Source organism: Camelus bactrianus, chromosome 8, assembly GCF_048773025.1.
Source record: "Camelus bactrianus isolate YW-2024 breed Bactrian camel chromosome 8, ASM4877302v1, whole genome shotgun sequence".
Classification (NCBI taxonomy): domain Eukaryota; kingdom Metazoa; phylum Chordata; class Mammalia; order Artiodactyla; family Camelidae; genus Camelus; species Camelus bactrianus.
The window spans coordinates 23,326,636-23,340,612 of NC_133546.1; the positions used below are offsets into that span (position 1 = coordinate 23,326,636).

Consider the following 13,977-nt stretch of genomic DNA (forward strand, 5'->3'; position numbering starts at 1 on the left):
TCTAAGAATACACATTAGACTAGTCAGGGCGTTGCCTGAGCAGAGCGTGAGGGATTAAGACTATATACCAGCTGAGGTCAATGGATGGTGTGTTGGGTTTCTGGTCTACTTTTTGGGACCTACCAGTTTAGTCAACGAGATATTAGAGGTTCTTTTGCCAAAGCTGAGATTCTATTCTGGCACAGATTCTTCTAAATACTGTGTTTTCCAAGAATCCAGGGGATGAGGACGTATGTTCCCTGAGATGCACATTGCAGAGTTTGGAGAGGCAGTTTCATCCTACATATATTTAGAGGGCACTGAATTAGGGGGTGAAAGATGAGTAATTTATATACATGGATTCTGTGAGGATAAGGTCTCAGAACAGAACCCCTAAGCAACTGGCAATCTGATTGAAAACGCCATGACAGAATCATGCAAAGGGTACAGTGAAGGCACAAAACAGACAAGGTTCACTTTTACCAACTGCAACCCAGTCTTCAAGGATGAGTAGGAAGAGGAGATGAGAACGACTCCATGTTATGAGACACACAGTGGACAATTCTGATGAAGAGAGCAGCTCAGAAAACATCCCCCTAGTATTTTAGTGTCCTGTACAAAGGGGAATATTAGGTTGCTAACCAAAGAACCCCAGACCTGCTGTCTCGGTCTAAGCTTTGGCATGCAGTAGCTCTTTTCGGTGTAAGAGATGGCCGCCCGAGAGAGGCGGGGCAGAGCCTGGGAAATGCCTTCAGGAAAACCCTAGTGCAGATGGGAGAGGGTATCCTGAGAGCAGGGGTCTTACTAAACATGGGAAAGAGCTTGTTTCTCTGACAGCATATGCACTGAGACTCCACTCAAAGCAGGACAAAGCAGGACAGAATGACAGTCTGTAGAATCTGGAGGAGGCAGAATAAAGCTGGACTTGAATGTGGATGGCCTCAGCAGCCATAAGAACTTTCTGCCAGGACAGGGGGTACAGGGCCAGAACTAGGGTGAGGGAGTGAGGCATGGATGGGCCTTGGGCACAAAAGTTAAGGGAGCCCTAAAAAACTCAGTCAATGAGATAAATCATATTTTAAGGCCACATTTTAAAAACTCAAAGTAAATGCAAAAATTCCATAATGAGCAAAATATCAAAATTTTAAATGAAGACAGGCTCTGGCATGGACTTGTACAACTCAACCTCACTCACCTCACCCTGGTCCCGGTCCTGGGAAAGTGAGTCTCTTGGAAATCTGGCAGGAAGGTGGAGTAGCACATAAGAGAGCAGGCAGCTCAGCCATGGCGTCCAAAACGGTAGAGGCCAAAGGTCTCTGGGCCTTGGCAGAGGCTGAAAAGTAGCCCCCTGCAGATCTATACAGAGCCAAGTGAGGGTGTCCAGGCCCACAGCCACCAGAATTTATTTATTTATTGCAGTATACTTGATTTACAATATTGTGTTGGTTTCAGGTGTAGAGCATAGTGATTCAATTATATGTATTTTTCAGATTAATTTCCATTATAGGTTATTACAAAATATTGAATATAGTTCCCTGTGCTATATTTACAGTAAATCCTTGATGCTTATCATTTTATGTACAGTGGTTTGTATCTAATAATGCCATACTCCTAGTTTATCCTTCCCCCCACCCCAAACTTCCCCTTTGGTAACCATAAGTTTGTTTTCTATATTTGTGAGTCTGTTTCTGTTTTATAAGTCAATTTATTTGTATTATTTTTTAAATTCCACAAATAAGTGATATCATATGATATTTGTCTTTTGCTGTCTGACTTACTTCACTTAACATGATAATCTCTACCTCCATCCATGTTGCTGCAAATGGCAAAATTTCATTTTATTTTATGGATGAGTAATATTCCACTGTATAATATACCACATCTTCTTTATTTATTCTGTTTATAATAGGTACTTGGGTTGTTTCCATGTCTTGGCTATCGTAAATAGTGCTGCTATGAACACTGGGGTGCACGTATCTTTTCAAATTAGTTTTTATCTTTTCTGGATCTATGCCCAGGAGTGGGATTGCTGGATCATATGGCAGTTCTATTTTTAGTTTTTAAAGGAATCTCCATATTGTTTCCCATAGTGGCTGCATCAATTTGCATTCCCACCAACAGTGTAGGAAGGTTCCCTTTTCTCCATATCCTCTACAGCATTTATTGTTTGTAGACTTTTTGATGATGGACATTCTGACTGGTGTGAGGTGATAATTCATTGTGGTTTTGATTTGCATTTCTCTAGTAATTATTCACATTGAGCATTTTTTCTTGTGCCTGTTGACTACCACCATAATTTGGAGTTTCAAATCCACTGGAGAAGACAGCAGGCAGGGCATTCTGGCCCAGAAGCCAGCAGAGAAACTGACCACTTTCAAGCATGACTCAGAAGCAGAACACTGCAAGAGTCCATCAGCAAGGGAAGGACATTCCCTGGGAATGTGCCAGCAGGTCAAGAATGATCTACAAGAGCCATGACTGCAAACAACAATGGTACTGAGAGGTCCAGAGAAGAGGCATAAGCCCTTTTCCTTTTAACATATAGGGTTGGATAAAATATAAGCTCTTCAACATTTCAGAGAGAAAAATAATCAGACAGATCTAGGTATCATCATAACTAAGCCATCACAAAGACAGTGGGGCATGGAGGGGAAGACCAATGTGTCAACTTGCAAGAAGCTAAATGTGACAGAAGTTACGGTACCTCCAGGTGGGCTTAAGGCTGGTGATAGCCTCACAAAACACAGACATCAGCCCTGAGTATTCATAACAAAAACCACAGCAGCCCTGAAAATTCCACAAATGATCAGGTTAGTTTGGTTATGTTACTTGATTTCCAAACCACAGGAAAAAAGCAAGAGGTATAGCAGTGAGAAGGTAAAGTAGAAAGATGTCAAGGAGGAGAAAACATTTAATGTTATTAACTGCTAATCGTTCTTGGTCAATAGCTTCCAGGTCTTTTATTACTTGGTGGAAAAACCAGCGGCCAACAATGATGGAGTCAGGAACTATTTGTAGTAACTGGATTTGGTCAGAGATTTTCTACCACGTCTGTCACTGTCAGGGAACATCCTAAGCTGCCTTTTGCTTGTCAAACAAGGAGGCCATGGAGGTGGAGACCCCAAGAGAAAGAGCCTGAGCTCCGGAAAGCCTCTTTCTTGAGCATGGGCACACCGCGATGGCCCACGAATTCACAGGTTTCATTCAACCCTGTGAAGACATGTAAGACCTAAAGTTTAAGACGAGAGGAAAGCGGAGTAAGATAGTGAGGGTACAGGCTTCTCAGGGAGGAAGACAAGGACTCTTAAACCTCACCAAGGTCAAAAGCAAGACTACAGGTGGGAAGGTGAAAGGTTTTTACACAACTATCTACTGACAAACTCAGGAAGTATTTCACCCATACGGCAGGTTCCCTGGACATCCCTCCCCCAACACTGGATCTCACCGGGCACGCTGCGTGAATCCCCAACTTGGTTGCTAAGGCTGCTCACTATGTCTACAGTGAGAGTGGAAATTTGGCCAGAGAAAGAGCCTGGGACAGAAATAAGCAATGTCCCTGACCATTCCTCAATTCCATCTAAAATGTCTTATTGTAGGTTTCTCCCCTATGCATGACCACATCCAGTCACCAGAGTCATTGAAATCATTCACATGACATCTGGACTTTCATATGCACAGAAGCAATCAATGACAAAAGAAAAAAAAAAAGACAATACAACTATAGGTCTTTCAAGGTTTCAATTTTCCTCTGATTTGAGTGACCATTACTAATGTCCACAACTGATCAAAACAGTATTAGTAATTATTTTTCAGAATGTTAACATATTTAACTTGAAAAGCGGTCAATCAATGGCAAAAGGAAAACTAAGAAAAAGGGCACAGAAGTATTTGAGATTTGATTTATTCTTGATAGCTCTTCCCAAAACATACAACAACCAGAAAAATCTGCAAATAATCACTCCTAGGTGATTATGTAAGAGAAATGGAAACTGAATCTGAATACAAAATCAGAAGAAAGCAAGAAATCTTTTATGAGTCAGGTTTCTTTTTCTTATACTAAATATAGTTGAAGGAAAAAAATCATTAAAATAAGTGAAGAAAAATAATTAACATATCCAAATTCTTTCTTATAAGCAGACAAATATTTACAGTGCTGAGATTTTTTAAATTTTTTTAGATTTATTGCACTCAGGCAATAGAAACATGCCATGTTAAACATAACGATTGGACAGAGTAAGTTCACTGTGGGTTTAACAGTGCCTGGAAGATGAATCAAAGGATGAAGGGAAAACAGATTCACAACCAAGGGGGAAAAGTCCACTACAGTATACATTCTCATCATATCACTTCCCTGATGTCAAAGTGAAATAGTCGATCAGACTACTTTAAAAGGCTCCCAACGATTGCAAATCACAGTTAAACTGAAACCTTCTGATATGTGTAAAATTCTACATTAAATTTACACTTGATGCCTCATAACAGTATTTTCCAGCTATGTTTGTCTTCATTCTCCTCCCTCGGAATATAAAACCTCTGAGCGCATGGCTCACTTCTGCTGTGTCTCATACAGTTCAGTTCTCTGTACAAGAATGCTTGACAGACCTCGCTGCGTACCTGGAATACTATCACGCACATTCCTCTATATACAGGATGACATCACCAGCTCTTTATCATTCAGATACTCTGAATTATATTGGTAGTAATGGTGTAGAAATGTAAGGACACAAATAACATACACACACACACATTCATCCACAGGTCCTCCCTTCCCTGCCACCCTTCCCATCACTTTTGTACTACCTCCTCTGGTTGTACAAGATGGCCAGCTGGCTCTGGAGTAAATCTCAAGACCATGGACAAAAGTAAACTCAGTGGCTAACCAGGACACCAAACATGGTCCTTCAGGCCATTAACACTGTATTTTCTCCAGCTCACTTGGCTACATACCCACCAAGAGTCAGAAAATGCCAGCTGTCTTTTGATGAACAGTCCCGACCAGGAACCTCTTCTGGTATCACCGTCACCTTCTTGCCCCTGACACTGAAGCTAGACTTTTTAACCATAGACCCTAAAACCACAGAAAATCTCACTGTAGCTTCAACAATGCTTTGGATTGAGAAACTTTTAGAGCAGTGTCACCAAACATTTTTGTTCATACAGCTACTAAGAAAAAATTTAAATTTCACTTTTCACAAATTTTAAGTTGACATTAAAATTTCTCAACCATAATTTTAATTAATTAAGAAAGCTGTAATTCTGGCATATTGGAATGAGTAAAATTTTGATTAAAACATATCATTTATTTAAAGGTATCTCATGAAGTCCAAATACCAAACCAATTTGAAAACCACCTTCAAAAAATGCATGAACAAACTCTTCTTTAACAGTAAAAAATGCTGCACTGTTGTCTTGTCTCCTTAAACTTGTATTTCCATTTTATTCCCCCGACAGAATTTTCTCTCAATAGAACATGTTTTAACACTGATTTTATTAATCTCCCAATTATACTTCTCTGGAACAAAAATGTGTATAAAGTGATTTTTTTTTCAATTCCTGTGGCCATAAGGCTTAAAAGCGTTCCATTTTCTTCTGGTTTGAGCTATCATTACTAATGCATACAACTCATTCAAACATTAATAATTACTTATAAGAATGTTAGTAGAGTTAATACAGAAAGTACAATTTCATTGGAAATGTATTTCTAAAGAAATGGACAGGGCTTGTTTATTTTTCTCCTTAATTAGTTCATATACCTATGGATGAAAACTCTCTATTGCTATAAAAAGATAGAGTTTAACATCAATCCCATACCTTTTTTTTCCCTTTTAAAGATGTAAGCAATAAGAAACCTTGTTGATGGAATGAAGGAGATTTATCATCAAAAAAAATCTTTTTGTCTATTATCTTATTACTAGATTAGGTCCTCCTTCAAGGTTGCTGCAAGTCAAGAAATAAAACTAACCTGCAAGAAGATATGTGCCATGGTCATCATATTAATCTCTTTTACAAATATAGACACTAATATTTTTATAGTCCTTTGTCGGTGGGAAGAGTGTTTCACACCCCAGGGCAACACACCATAGTCAGAGTCAGGATGAGATGGGTAACAGCTGGGCTGTCCTTTGTCAAGCGGGGGAAGGGTAACCATAGGAGGTGAAATGAAAGAGGAGACAGGGCAAAATCAGCTCTGAAGCAAATAACTTTTAAGACAGGGTACCTATAGAAACTGGGGACCATAAAATCATCTCCCTTAAACCATCCGTGCCTTCCTGTCTCTTGGAGAGTCTTCACATTTCTTTGTGTGCATCAGCACCCAGATGGGACACCCCTCCTCTGTTGCTGCCAGGCATTTGGAAGCTTTATACCCATAAAAGTACATTTGGTTTGATTAACACATGAATTCCCTTATATCAGCCTGTAGCCGACACTACAGAAGCAATACCTTTTTTAAAAAGACAAAAACATACTTCTTGTTCAATCTGCTTGAAAAGAGAGAAAATACCTAACAAATGATAGTGTCCTGACAATAGAGAAACTACACTCAACAAGACTGTATGTTTTTAATAATCTCAAAGAAAAATCTGGAAACAATCCAAATGTTCAATAATAAGAAAACTACTAAATAATTTACGTTGCAGCAGACATATAATGGGAGACTATGCAATATTTTAATTTGAAGAACATATATTGGCATTAGACAATGTTCTTCATGTGGTGTTGACCAAAAAAAAACAAGTAGGAAACAAATTTGTAAATAAAACTTCATATTAATCTGTGAAATATGTATGTGGTGGGGGGAAGTCTGTTAAGAAAATCTATGAAACTGTTTTCAATGGTGATTCTTAGGTGGTGTAATTATAGACAACGTTCGTATTTGTTCTTTCCAAATTTTCTTTTGGAAATACATTTCCAAAAGGCATGTATTTCTCTCATGATGGTGGAGCAGGGAGGGGAGCAGGGAGAATTGAGGAATTGAGGAAATAGATTCACCGTCTCAGCACTGCTGCAGGTGGCTGCAGTTTGTTGGAGGCATCCAACCAAGGGGTCAGTGAGAGCTTAAATCCATCCCACGTGGTGTAGGGCTGCGTCCCCATGGAGGGGACTCCATTTCCTAACCCGCAGTGGAAGATGCTCCACTGCCCACATCTTCACTTAGGTTTTGGTTATTTCTCTCCTTGACCAACTTTATCCTTTCACTCCTGACTTCCTCCACTGGTTCCTTTGGACTACTGACTTCACTTACTCCACAGACAGGTAGAAATCAGTACAGTCAGGTTCCCATCACGCTAACCTCATGAAATATCCCAGTTCATGGATGCAAAATAGTCATCAGTCAGCAAGTAAAATGCTATAAACAAATGCAGTTATCTGGGCCTTCCGGAAAACCCAGTGGGCAATTTTTACTTCCACTATGTTACACAACTCCAGGCTCCTTACCTCAGCAAGTGTGGAGGGATCTTGACAACGGTATCCACACCATCCAGGGTTTCTGCAAAAGGAAAATTACCAAGTTAAAAATAAATATGTAAAGACTGAGAATCTAGGGGGAGGGTACAGCTCAGTGATAGAGCGTGTGCTTAGCACGCACAAGGTCCTGGGCACCAATCTCCAGTACCTCCATTTAACAACAACAACAACAAAAAATGACTGAGAATTTAAGTTGTATGTAAATTTCACTGTTAGTTTCTTTATTTTCCCCCTGGAAATGCCTGTAATTATAGATTAGTCAATTCTCAATTATCTGTATGCAAGTCACTTGTACTTAAAAATCCTTCTTTGCTAGCCCCCAAGACTTCCTCTCAGAAGTTAAAAATTAGGACCCATTTCCCACAAAGACAGAATAAATAGTTAAATTCCTAACCCAAAACAGAATGCTCATTTAATCTAGTTACAACTGGCTAAAATGCTATATTCTTGAAGTAACAATAGAAAAAGAAAAGCTATTTCCTTGAAAAACACTGTTTCAATACCCTTAAATAATAACATACTTGTGAGAGACTTTCAAGTTCACAAAGCACTTGATGCAACATCTCACTCTCACACACATTTATGACAGGGCAGATGAGACTTTTTAAAATCATGCTATCGTTAGGGATACTGACTGGCAGTCTCACCCCCAAATCTCATTAATTCAACCTGGATGCTCAATATTTTACCATTGTTGTGGATTATTCACACTAAGGCTGCCTCCGTTCATAGAAACACTCTGTTCTCTTCAAAAATAAAAACTGTTCTAGTTCAACAGCTCTAACAATTCTGCACCCAGTTCCAACGTGCATTTGTCGTGGTGGGTGGAGAAGATGGGGGACAATGTTTTCCCCCACTAACAAGGAATTCTCTGACACTGGCTGGGTGTCCTACAATTGAATTCAATTCTGACACTATCTACCTGGAGACAGCATCGGATCCCACAGCTTTAGGCTCAGTCCTACAAGCCTGCACCCCACCTTCAGATGCCAGTCTCCAGTCCAGGTTGTCACCTGGGCTTCTGACCTATAAGTTCCGGCTATAAGTTAGTTTCCAATGATCCCTTCCTTGGGTTTAATTAATTTGCTAGAATGGCCCACAGAACTCAGAGAGACTGTTTACTTACTAGATTACAGGTTAATTACAGAAGGATATAACTCAGGAACAGCCAGGTGGAAGAGATGCTTGTGGTAAAGTATGGGGAAGGGCACAGAGACTCCATGCTCTCTGAGTGCACCATTCTCACTGCATTTCCATGTGTTCATCAACCCGCAACTTCCCCAAACCCCATCCTTTTGGATTTTTTGAGGCTTCATTACATAGGCACGACTGATTAGATCATTGGCCATTGGTAACTGGAGATGATGGGTGATTTTAATATTTTTCCTTATAGTGTTTGAATATTTGTCAATATTCTAAAATGAGCATATATAATTTTATAACTAGAAAAAAGATGAATATCACTTAAAACCCAAGTAAGTCATTAACATGTTGATTCATTTATGTGTTGAACATGTGCCTCTCATCTTGTAGGCACAGAAGCCATGAACAAGCATAAGTGCCAGTCTGTCTGCTCAAGAAACTCATGTCTACACAAGGCATCCATGCCCCTGCCTTCCGAGGCAGTGCCCTAATTTCGTTCTGAGGAAGCCATCCTTCCCTGACTGGGATTTCAGTGGCCTTGTAGCTGAGACCTAAGCCAGTCAGTGCATTCCATTCCTGAGCTAGAGGACTGGTTCAGGGATACATATTCGACCCGCCAGACAAAGAGAGAACAAGTGAAACCAAGGACTGGGCAGGAGTGACTGGAAGAGCCTCACTCTCTTGAGATGACCCCATGATGGGCCACTGGGAACGACCCCTTTCCCCTATAATGGCCAAAATGTGGAGATGTGCGCTCTTTCTCTCCTATGACTCCTCTCTCCTGTCATGGTCTGTATGTCTTTCTCCCATAATAGTCCAAGTGGAAGATGACCTCTTTCTTCTGAGATGGACTAGGTGTGACGATGACCCTTCCCTCCTCCCATGGTGGTTTTGGTAACAGATGACTCCCTCCAGTGATGGTCTGAATGTCATGGTGACCCCTGTCGCCTGCAACGGTCCAAGTGTAAGATGACCCCTTTCTCTTGAGATGTACTGAGTGTGGAAATGATCCCTCTCTCCTGAGGTGGTCTAAGTGTGCTGATTCAGGAAACCAAAGCTGTGGAGACTCATGCTGGGCATGTTAGTCATCCCCAAAAGAGCTGAGAGAGGTCCTGGAAACAGTATGAAATTTCTGAACCAAACTCAACAACCTGCCACAGCTAGCTTTCCAAGGGATATTTTGTTAATAGAGTGAATTGAGCTTGAATTGGTTTTTTTTGGTCTCTTGACTCCACCATCTTTTTCAATCACCCTGCCCCTAGAAGAGCAGCCGTGACACAAGCAATGATAATCCACAGCAGCAGGTGCTCCGAGAGGGTCATGAGGGCAGGGCTCTGAGCCCAGGGAAGAACTGATTCAACTGGGGAGCTCAGGGGATGCTTTTTATGAGAGCTGGGCCTTGGGAGTCTGGAAAGGGAAACCCTGGCAGAAGGACTAGAATGAGCCTAGGCAGTGAAGTGTGCAGTGCATAGTGTGTTTGAGAAAGTGCGCAGCTTACTGGACCTTCAAGCCCCGGCTGTGGGGGCAATGAGGAGGAAGGCTGGGGCTAGATTCTCAAGAGCAGTCTAAAGAATTCACACTTTGATCTGTAAAAAAAAAAAAAAAAAAAATATGAGGGTGGAGGAGTGAAAAGTATTTTATAGCTAAAAAAAAATTTTTTTTCTGGAACAGTGGGAAATGGACTGGAGAGGGAAAGAGAACAAGAAACCATACTTCCATGTCTGTTTCTGTGGCATCTTTCCTCCAATGTGCCCTTCTAACAAACTATTTACAGACAGGAAGCATTTTATTCATCCTTCTATCCCCACTGCTAAGGGGAGGGCTTAATAAATGTTTGCTCAATAAAGCAAAGAAAAGAAGAAACCTACAGCTTCCCTATTCTAGCCACATTTACTTCAGAAGCCCCACCAGCTCATACCATTCTTCCCCCTACCCCAACCACATATTCATCACCTCTTCTACCTGTTTTTCTGGTTCACTCATTCCAACCTGCACAATGAATGCCCTGCACTGTTACTTAACTATTTCACGCACTCCATCTGCTCTTGCTAACTAGAGAACAGCCACTGGGAAGGGAATCTCATCTACTCTTCCCTTCAGGCTGGACTGCAGGTTCCACTCACATCATCTACCTGCCTCAGCTCTGGGCTTCCCAGTCGCTTCCAGGACCTAAATTAGGCAACATTGCCCTTTAAGTTAACAAGATGCTGAATATCAAAATCCAAACATTAAAAACGCTAGATTCCTCTCCTCCTCCTCCTCCCTGTTATCCAAATCTGCTTAACTTACAGCAAAATAATAAGTACAAGGAACGGCATGTCGGGTCCTGCTTTATTATGTTACCCAGCCATCTGTGACCCTTCATTAGAGGCATTTGGGAATCCAGCTCTGAATCACTGCTGAATGACAATGGCAATGCAAAAATCGTACTGTGGCTTTAAGAGCCTTGCTGCTCACTTATGTATCTGGTCCATTTTTTTTTTCTCTAACAGTAAACAAATGGTCAAGTTCTGATTCTGCCGACAAGATAAACTTCCTAGACAACATTCTAGAAAATTTTGTGATGATGGGCAGATTTTCTTTAAAAAAAAAATGATGTGTCTATGATTGCCTGCAAACACACACTCAAACAAATGTGAATTCAGATCTTCTAAATATTAACCAAGTCACCTAAAACACCATCAGAATTCTCCATTTAATGGAAAACCTGCTAATGGCCCTTCTCTATCTCTTTCCAGGTTGTACCACAGTACAGTGTCATGACAAACCCTGATGGCTTTTTGGTTGAGAGAGAAAAGGATTCAATTTTATGTTTTAATTGAGCAGCAACGGAGGAATCACATGCAGGTTTGGGCAAGGCCAGGGGCAAACAGAACTGCCCTGGTTTCTCTTCGGCCTTTCCTTTTTAAAAAAGCATCACTGTTACCTGAAGGATGCTCTTGATCCCTCTGTATTCCCATCCAGACAATTTCAATTGCCCCCCAGTTCTTACCTAATTGGAATATCTTTAGTTTTCTCCCAGGTTGAGTTCTGCAACCTGGGTCTGATGGGCAACACAAATTTGCTACCTGGAACTTATTTCAATGCTTGCACAGTTCACAAATCTAAAATCCCACCTGTCTGAAGGGCCGACCACAACAGGATTGCAGAGGTAACACAATCCCATCCGTATATTATTTTTCATGTTCAATAACCAGGAGAGCTAACACTTAACAAGCTAGCCCCTATCAGGAAAATCAAATTAAATAAGCCATTCCTTCCTGGTTACACTCGCCAAGGTTTTGAGATCTGGGTTGATGGTTCAACTTCCCTTTTGCCCAGAGGCGCTTCGGTATCAGGCCCCTGGATTCCCACCGGCTTGCGGTCCTTACAGAGATGGGTGACCACCGTCCACGGTGTTGGGAAGCTGAAGAAAGGAGCCGCCCGGAGGGGAGGACGGCGGTTCCCCGTTAAGGTTTGGGAGAAGATAAAGAGACCAGAGGGGAGGTAGATGGATGTCAACACCCGAACCCAAATTCGCACATAACACATCAATTCACGGAGGGAACTCTCGCAATAGCGCGAAATGCATGGGTAACAGATGCTCAGCGAAACCCCTCCGCAACACCCCCCCTCCAGCAGCCGGGCCATTTCAGCCCCGGCCGCGCGGCCCTCCGGCGGCGGTGAGCAGGACCCGCCGGCAGGTGCCCCGCGCCCCGCTCTTACCCAGGGCCCAGGTGCAGCTCTCTTTGATGGCTTTGTACTTGCTCCCGGACGCTTCCTTCTGCAGCTTCCTCAGGATTTCTTCCATCTTGACCTTCGCCGGCGGCCGGCTGCCGACAGCGAGGGGAGTGCGCGCGAGGCCCGGCGGGGACGCCGCCGCCGCCACCGCCGCCTGGTCCTGGGCGCCTAGGCGGCCGCTGCGCTCGCCCTCATCCGGCCCGGCGCGGCGGCTGATGAATCACGCCCGCTCCATGCCGCGGCCACGTCAGGTCCGCCGCCCCGCCCGCCGCCCCGCCCGCCGGGTCAGGTGCGCCCCGCGCGCGGCTGCAGCCACGGCGGGCTGGGGAATCAGAGGCCCCGGCCCGGCCCCGGCCCCCGCCCCCGCCCCCGAGGCGGCCCCCGGAGAATCCGCGGAAAGGTGGAGGCGGATGTCCTGGGCTGGCTCGCCGGCCGGGCGTTGGCCGGGCTCGGCCCCAGGGAGCGTCTGGCGGCTGCAGGCAGCGGGCGAGGAGGACCTCGTCGCTGCCCCCTCCCCAGCCCGCTCCACCGCCCCCTACACAGGCCCCCTGCCCCGTGGAGAGCGGATCTGGGACCGCCCCGCCCAAATCCCGTGTGGCGTCGCGGCCGCTGCATCCGGGCGTCCAGGCGTTCATTCACGAGTTGGTGAACAGCTCTTCTGGGCCACCCCAGTGCCAGGCTTGGTGCCAGGCTCGAGAGCTACCTGGGAATAGACTGTGATTCTGCCCAACCCCCACTCAACACAAGCTCGTGTGTGTGTGTGTGTGTGTGTGTGTGTGTGTGTGTGTGTGTGTGTGTGTGTGCTGGCAGCGGCGGCGGTGGTGATGGTGGTGGTGGCAGAGGTTAACATCCCTATCATGCACAGGAGGAAACCAGGCCCTGAGTGGTTGACTTCCCAACCCAGTAAGAATTGACTCAGAACACATCCTTGAATCCAAAACCCTTTAAAAATAATCTCGCTTCCTTCCCTTTCCCTTCCTCTGTTAACCTGAATTGTTTACCTCTGAAGGAAAAGCGGGGGGGGGGGGGGGCGCACTGAGGATCAAGCAGCAGAAGGCTACCTAACTTGGGTTGGGGTGGGAGAGGTGGACAGAGAGGGCTTCCGCAATGAAGAGCCCAGGCTGAACCTGGGAGGTGGACGTGGGTGGCTGGATGGGGAAGGCAGCGTGAGGCAGCAGCTCCTCAAATCTTGGGACAGCACCTGTATTTCAGTAACTGCAGGTTGTTCTCTGATGGAGGCCCTAGGATGGTTGCTGGAAGAAAGAGGAAAGCAGGAGTCTTATCTGGAGTCTCTCTTTTTTTTTTTTTTTTCCCCATGCTGTGAAAGCTACGATTGGGAGCTAAGAAAGGATGTTAAGCATGTGCGTTTTTTTAAAGAAATGTAACCGTAGTGGTAGTGGGAAGATCAATTGCAGAGCAGTAGACTGGCCGCTGGGAAAACAGTAAGAAGATTCTACAGCAATCTAGAAATAAGTTAAGCCATTGGTAAGTGGAAAAGAAGAGAGAAAAATATAACAAGAGATATTTAAGGAGTAGAAGCAATAGGATCTACTGACTGGGGTGGTAACATACAGAATAGCTTCCAGGTTTCTTGCTTGGGAAAATGGGAGAATGGTGGCCCCATCTTCCAAGTTTAAGAAGAGAGGAAGAGAAAGGTTTGGAACCCAG

At 43.8% G+C, this 13,977-nt stretch overlaps 1 protein-coding gene across 3 annotated transcripts in view; it reads right to left on the bottom strand.

Annotated features, from left to right (window-relative positions):
• Positions 1-12,594, bottom strand: part of ARFGEF3 (ARFGEF family member 3) — a 154,141-nt gene extending 141,547 nt beyond the window's left edge. For all 3 annotated transcript variants that reach the window (XM_074368274.1, XM_074368272.1, XM_074368271.1), the window contains exons 1-2: positions 12,295-12,594; positions 7,417-7,468 (exon numbers count right to left, since the gene is read on the bottom strand). In XM_074368274.1, the coding sequence (XP_074224375.1) occupies positions 7,417-7,468; positions 12,295-12,379 (137 nt within the window). In that variant the 5' untranslated portion in view covers positions 12,380-12,594. The remainder of the gene's footprint in view (positions 1-7,416; positions 7,469-12,294) is intronic.
• Between the last annotated feature and the right edge of the window lie 1,383 nt (positions 12,595-13,977).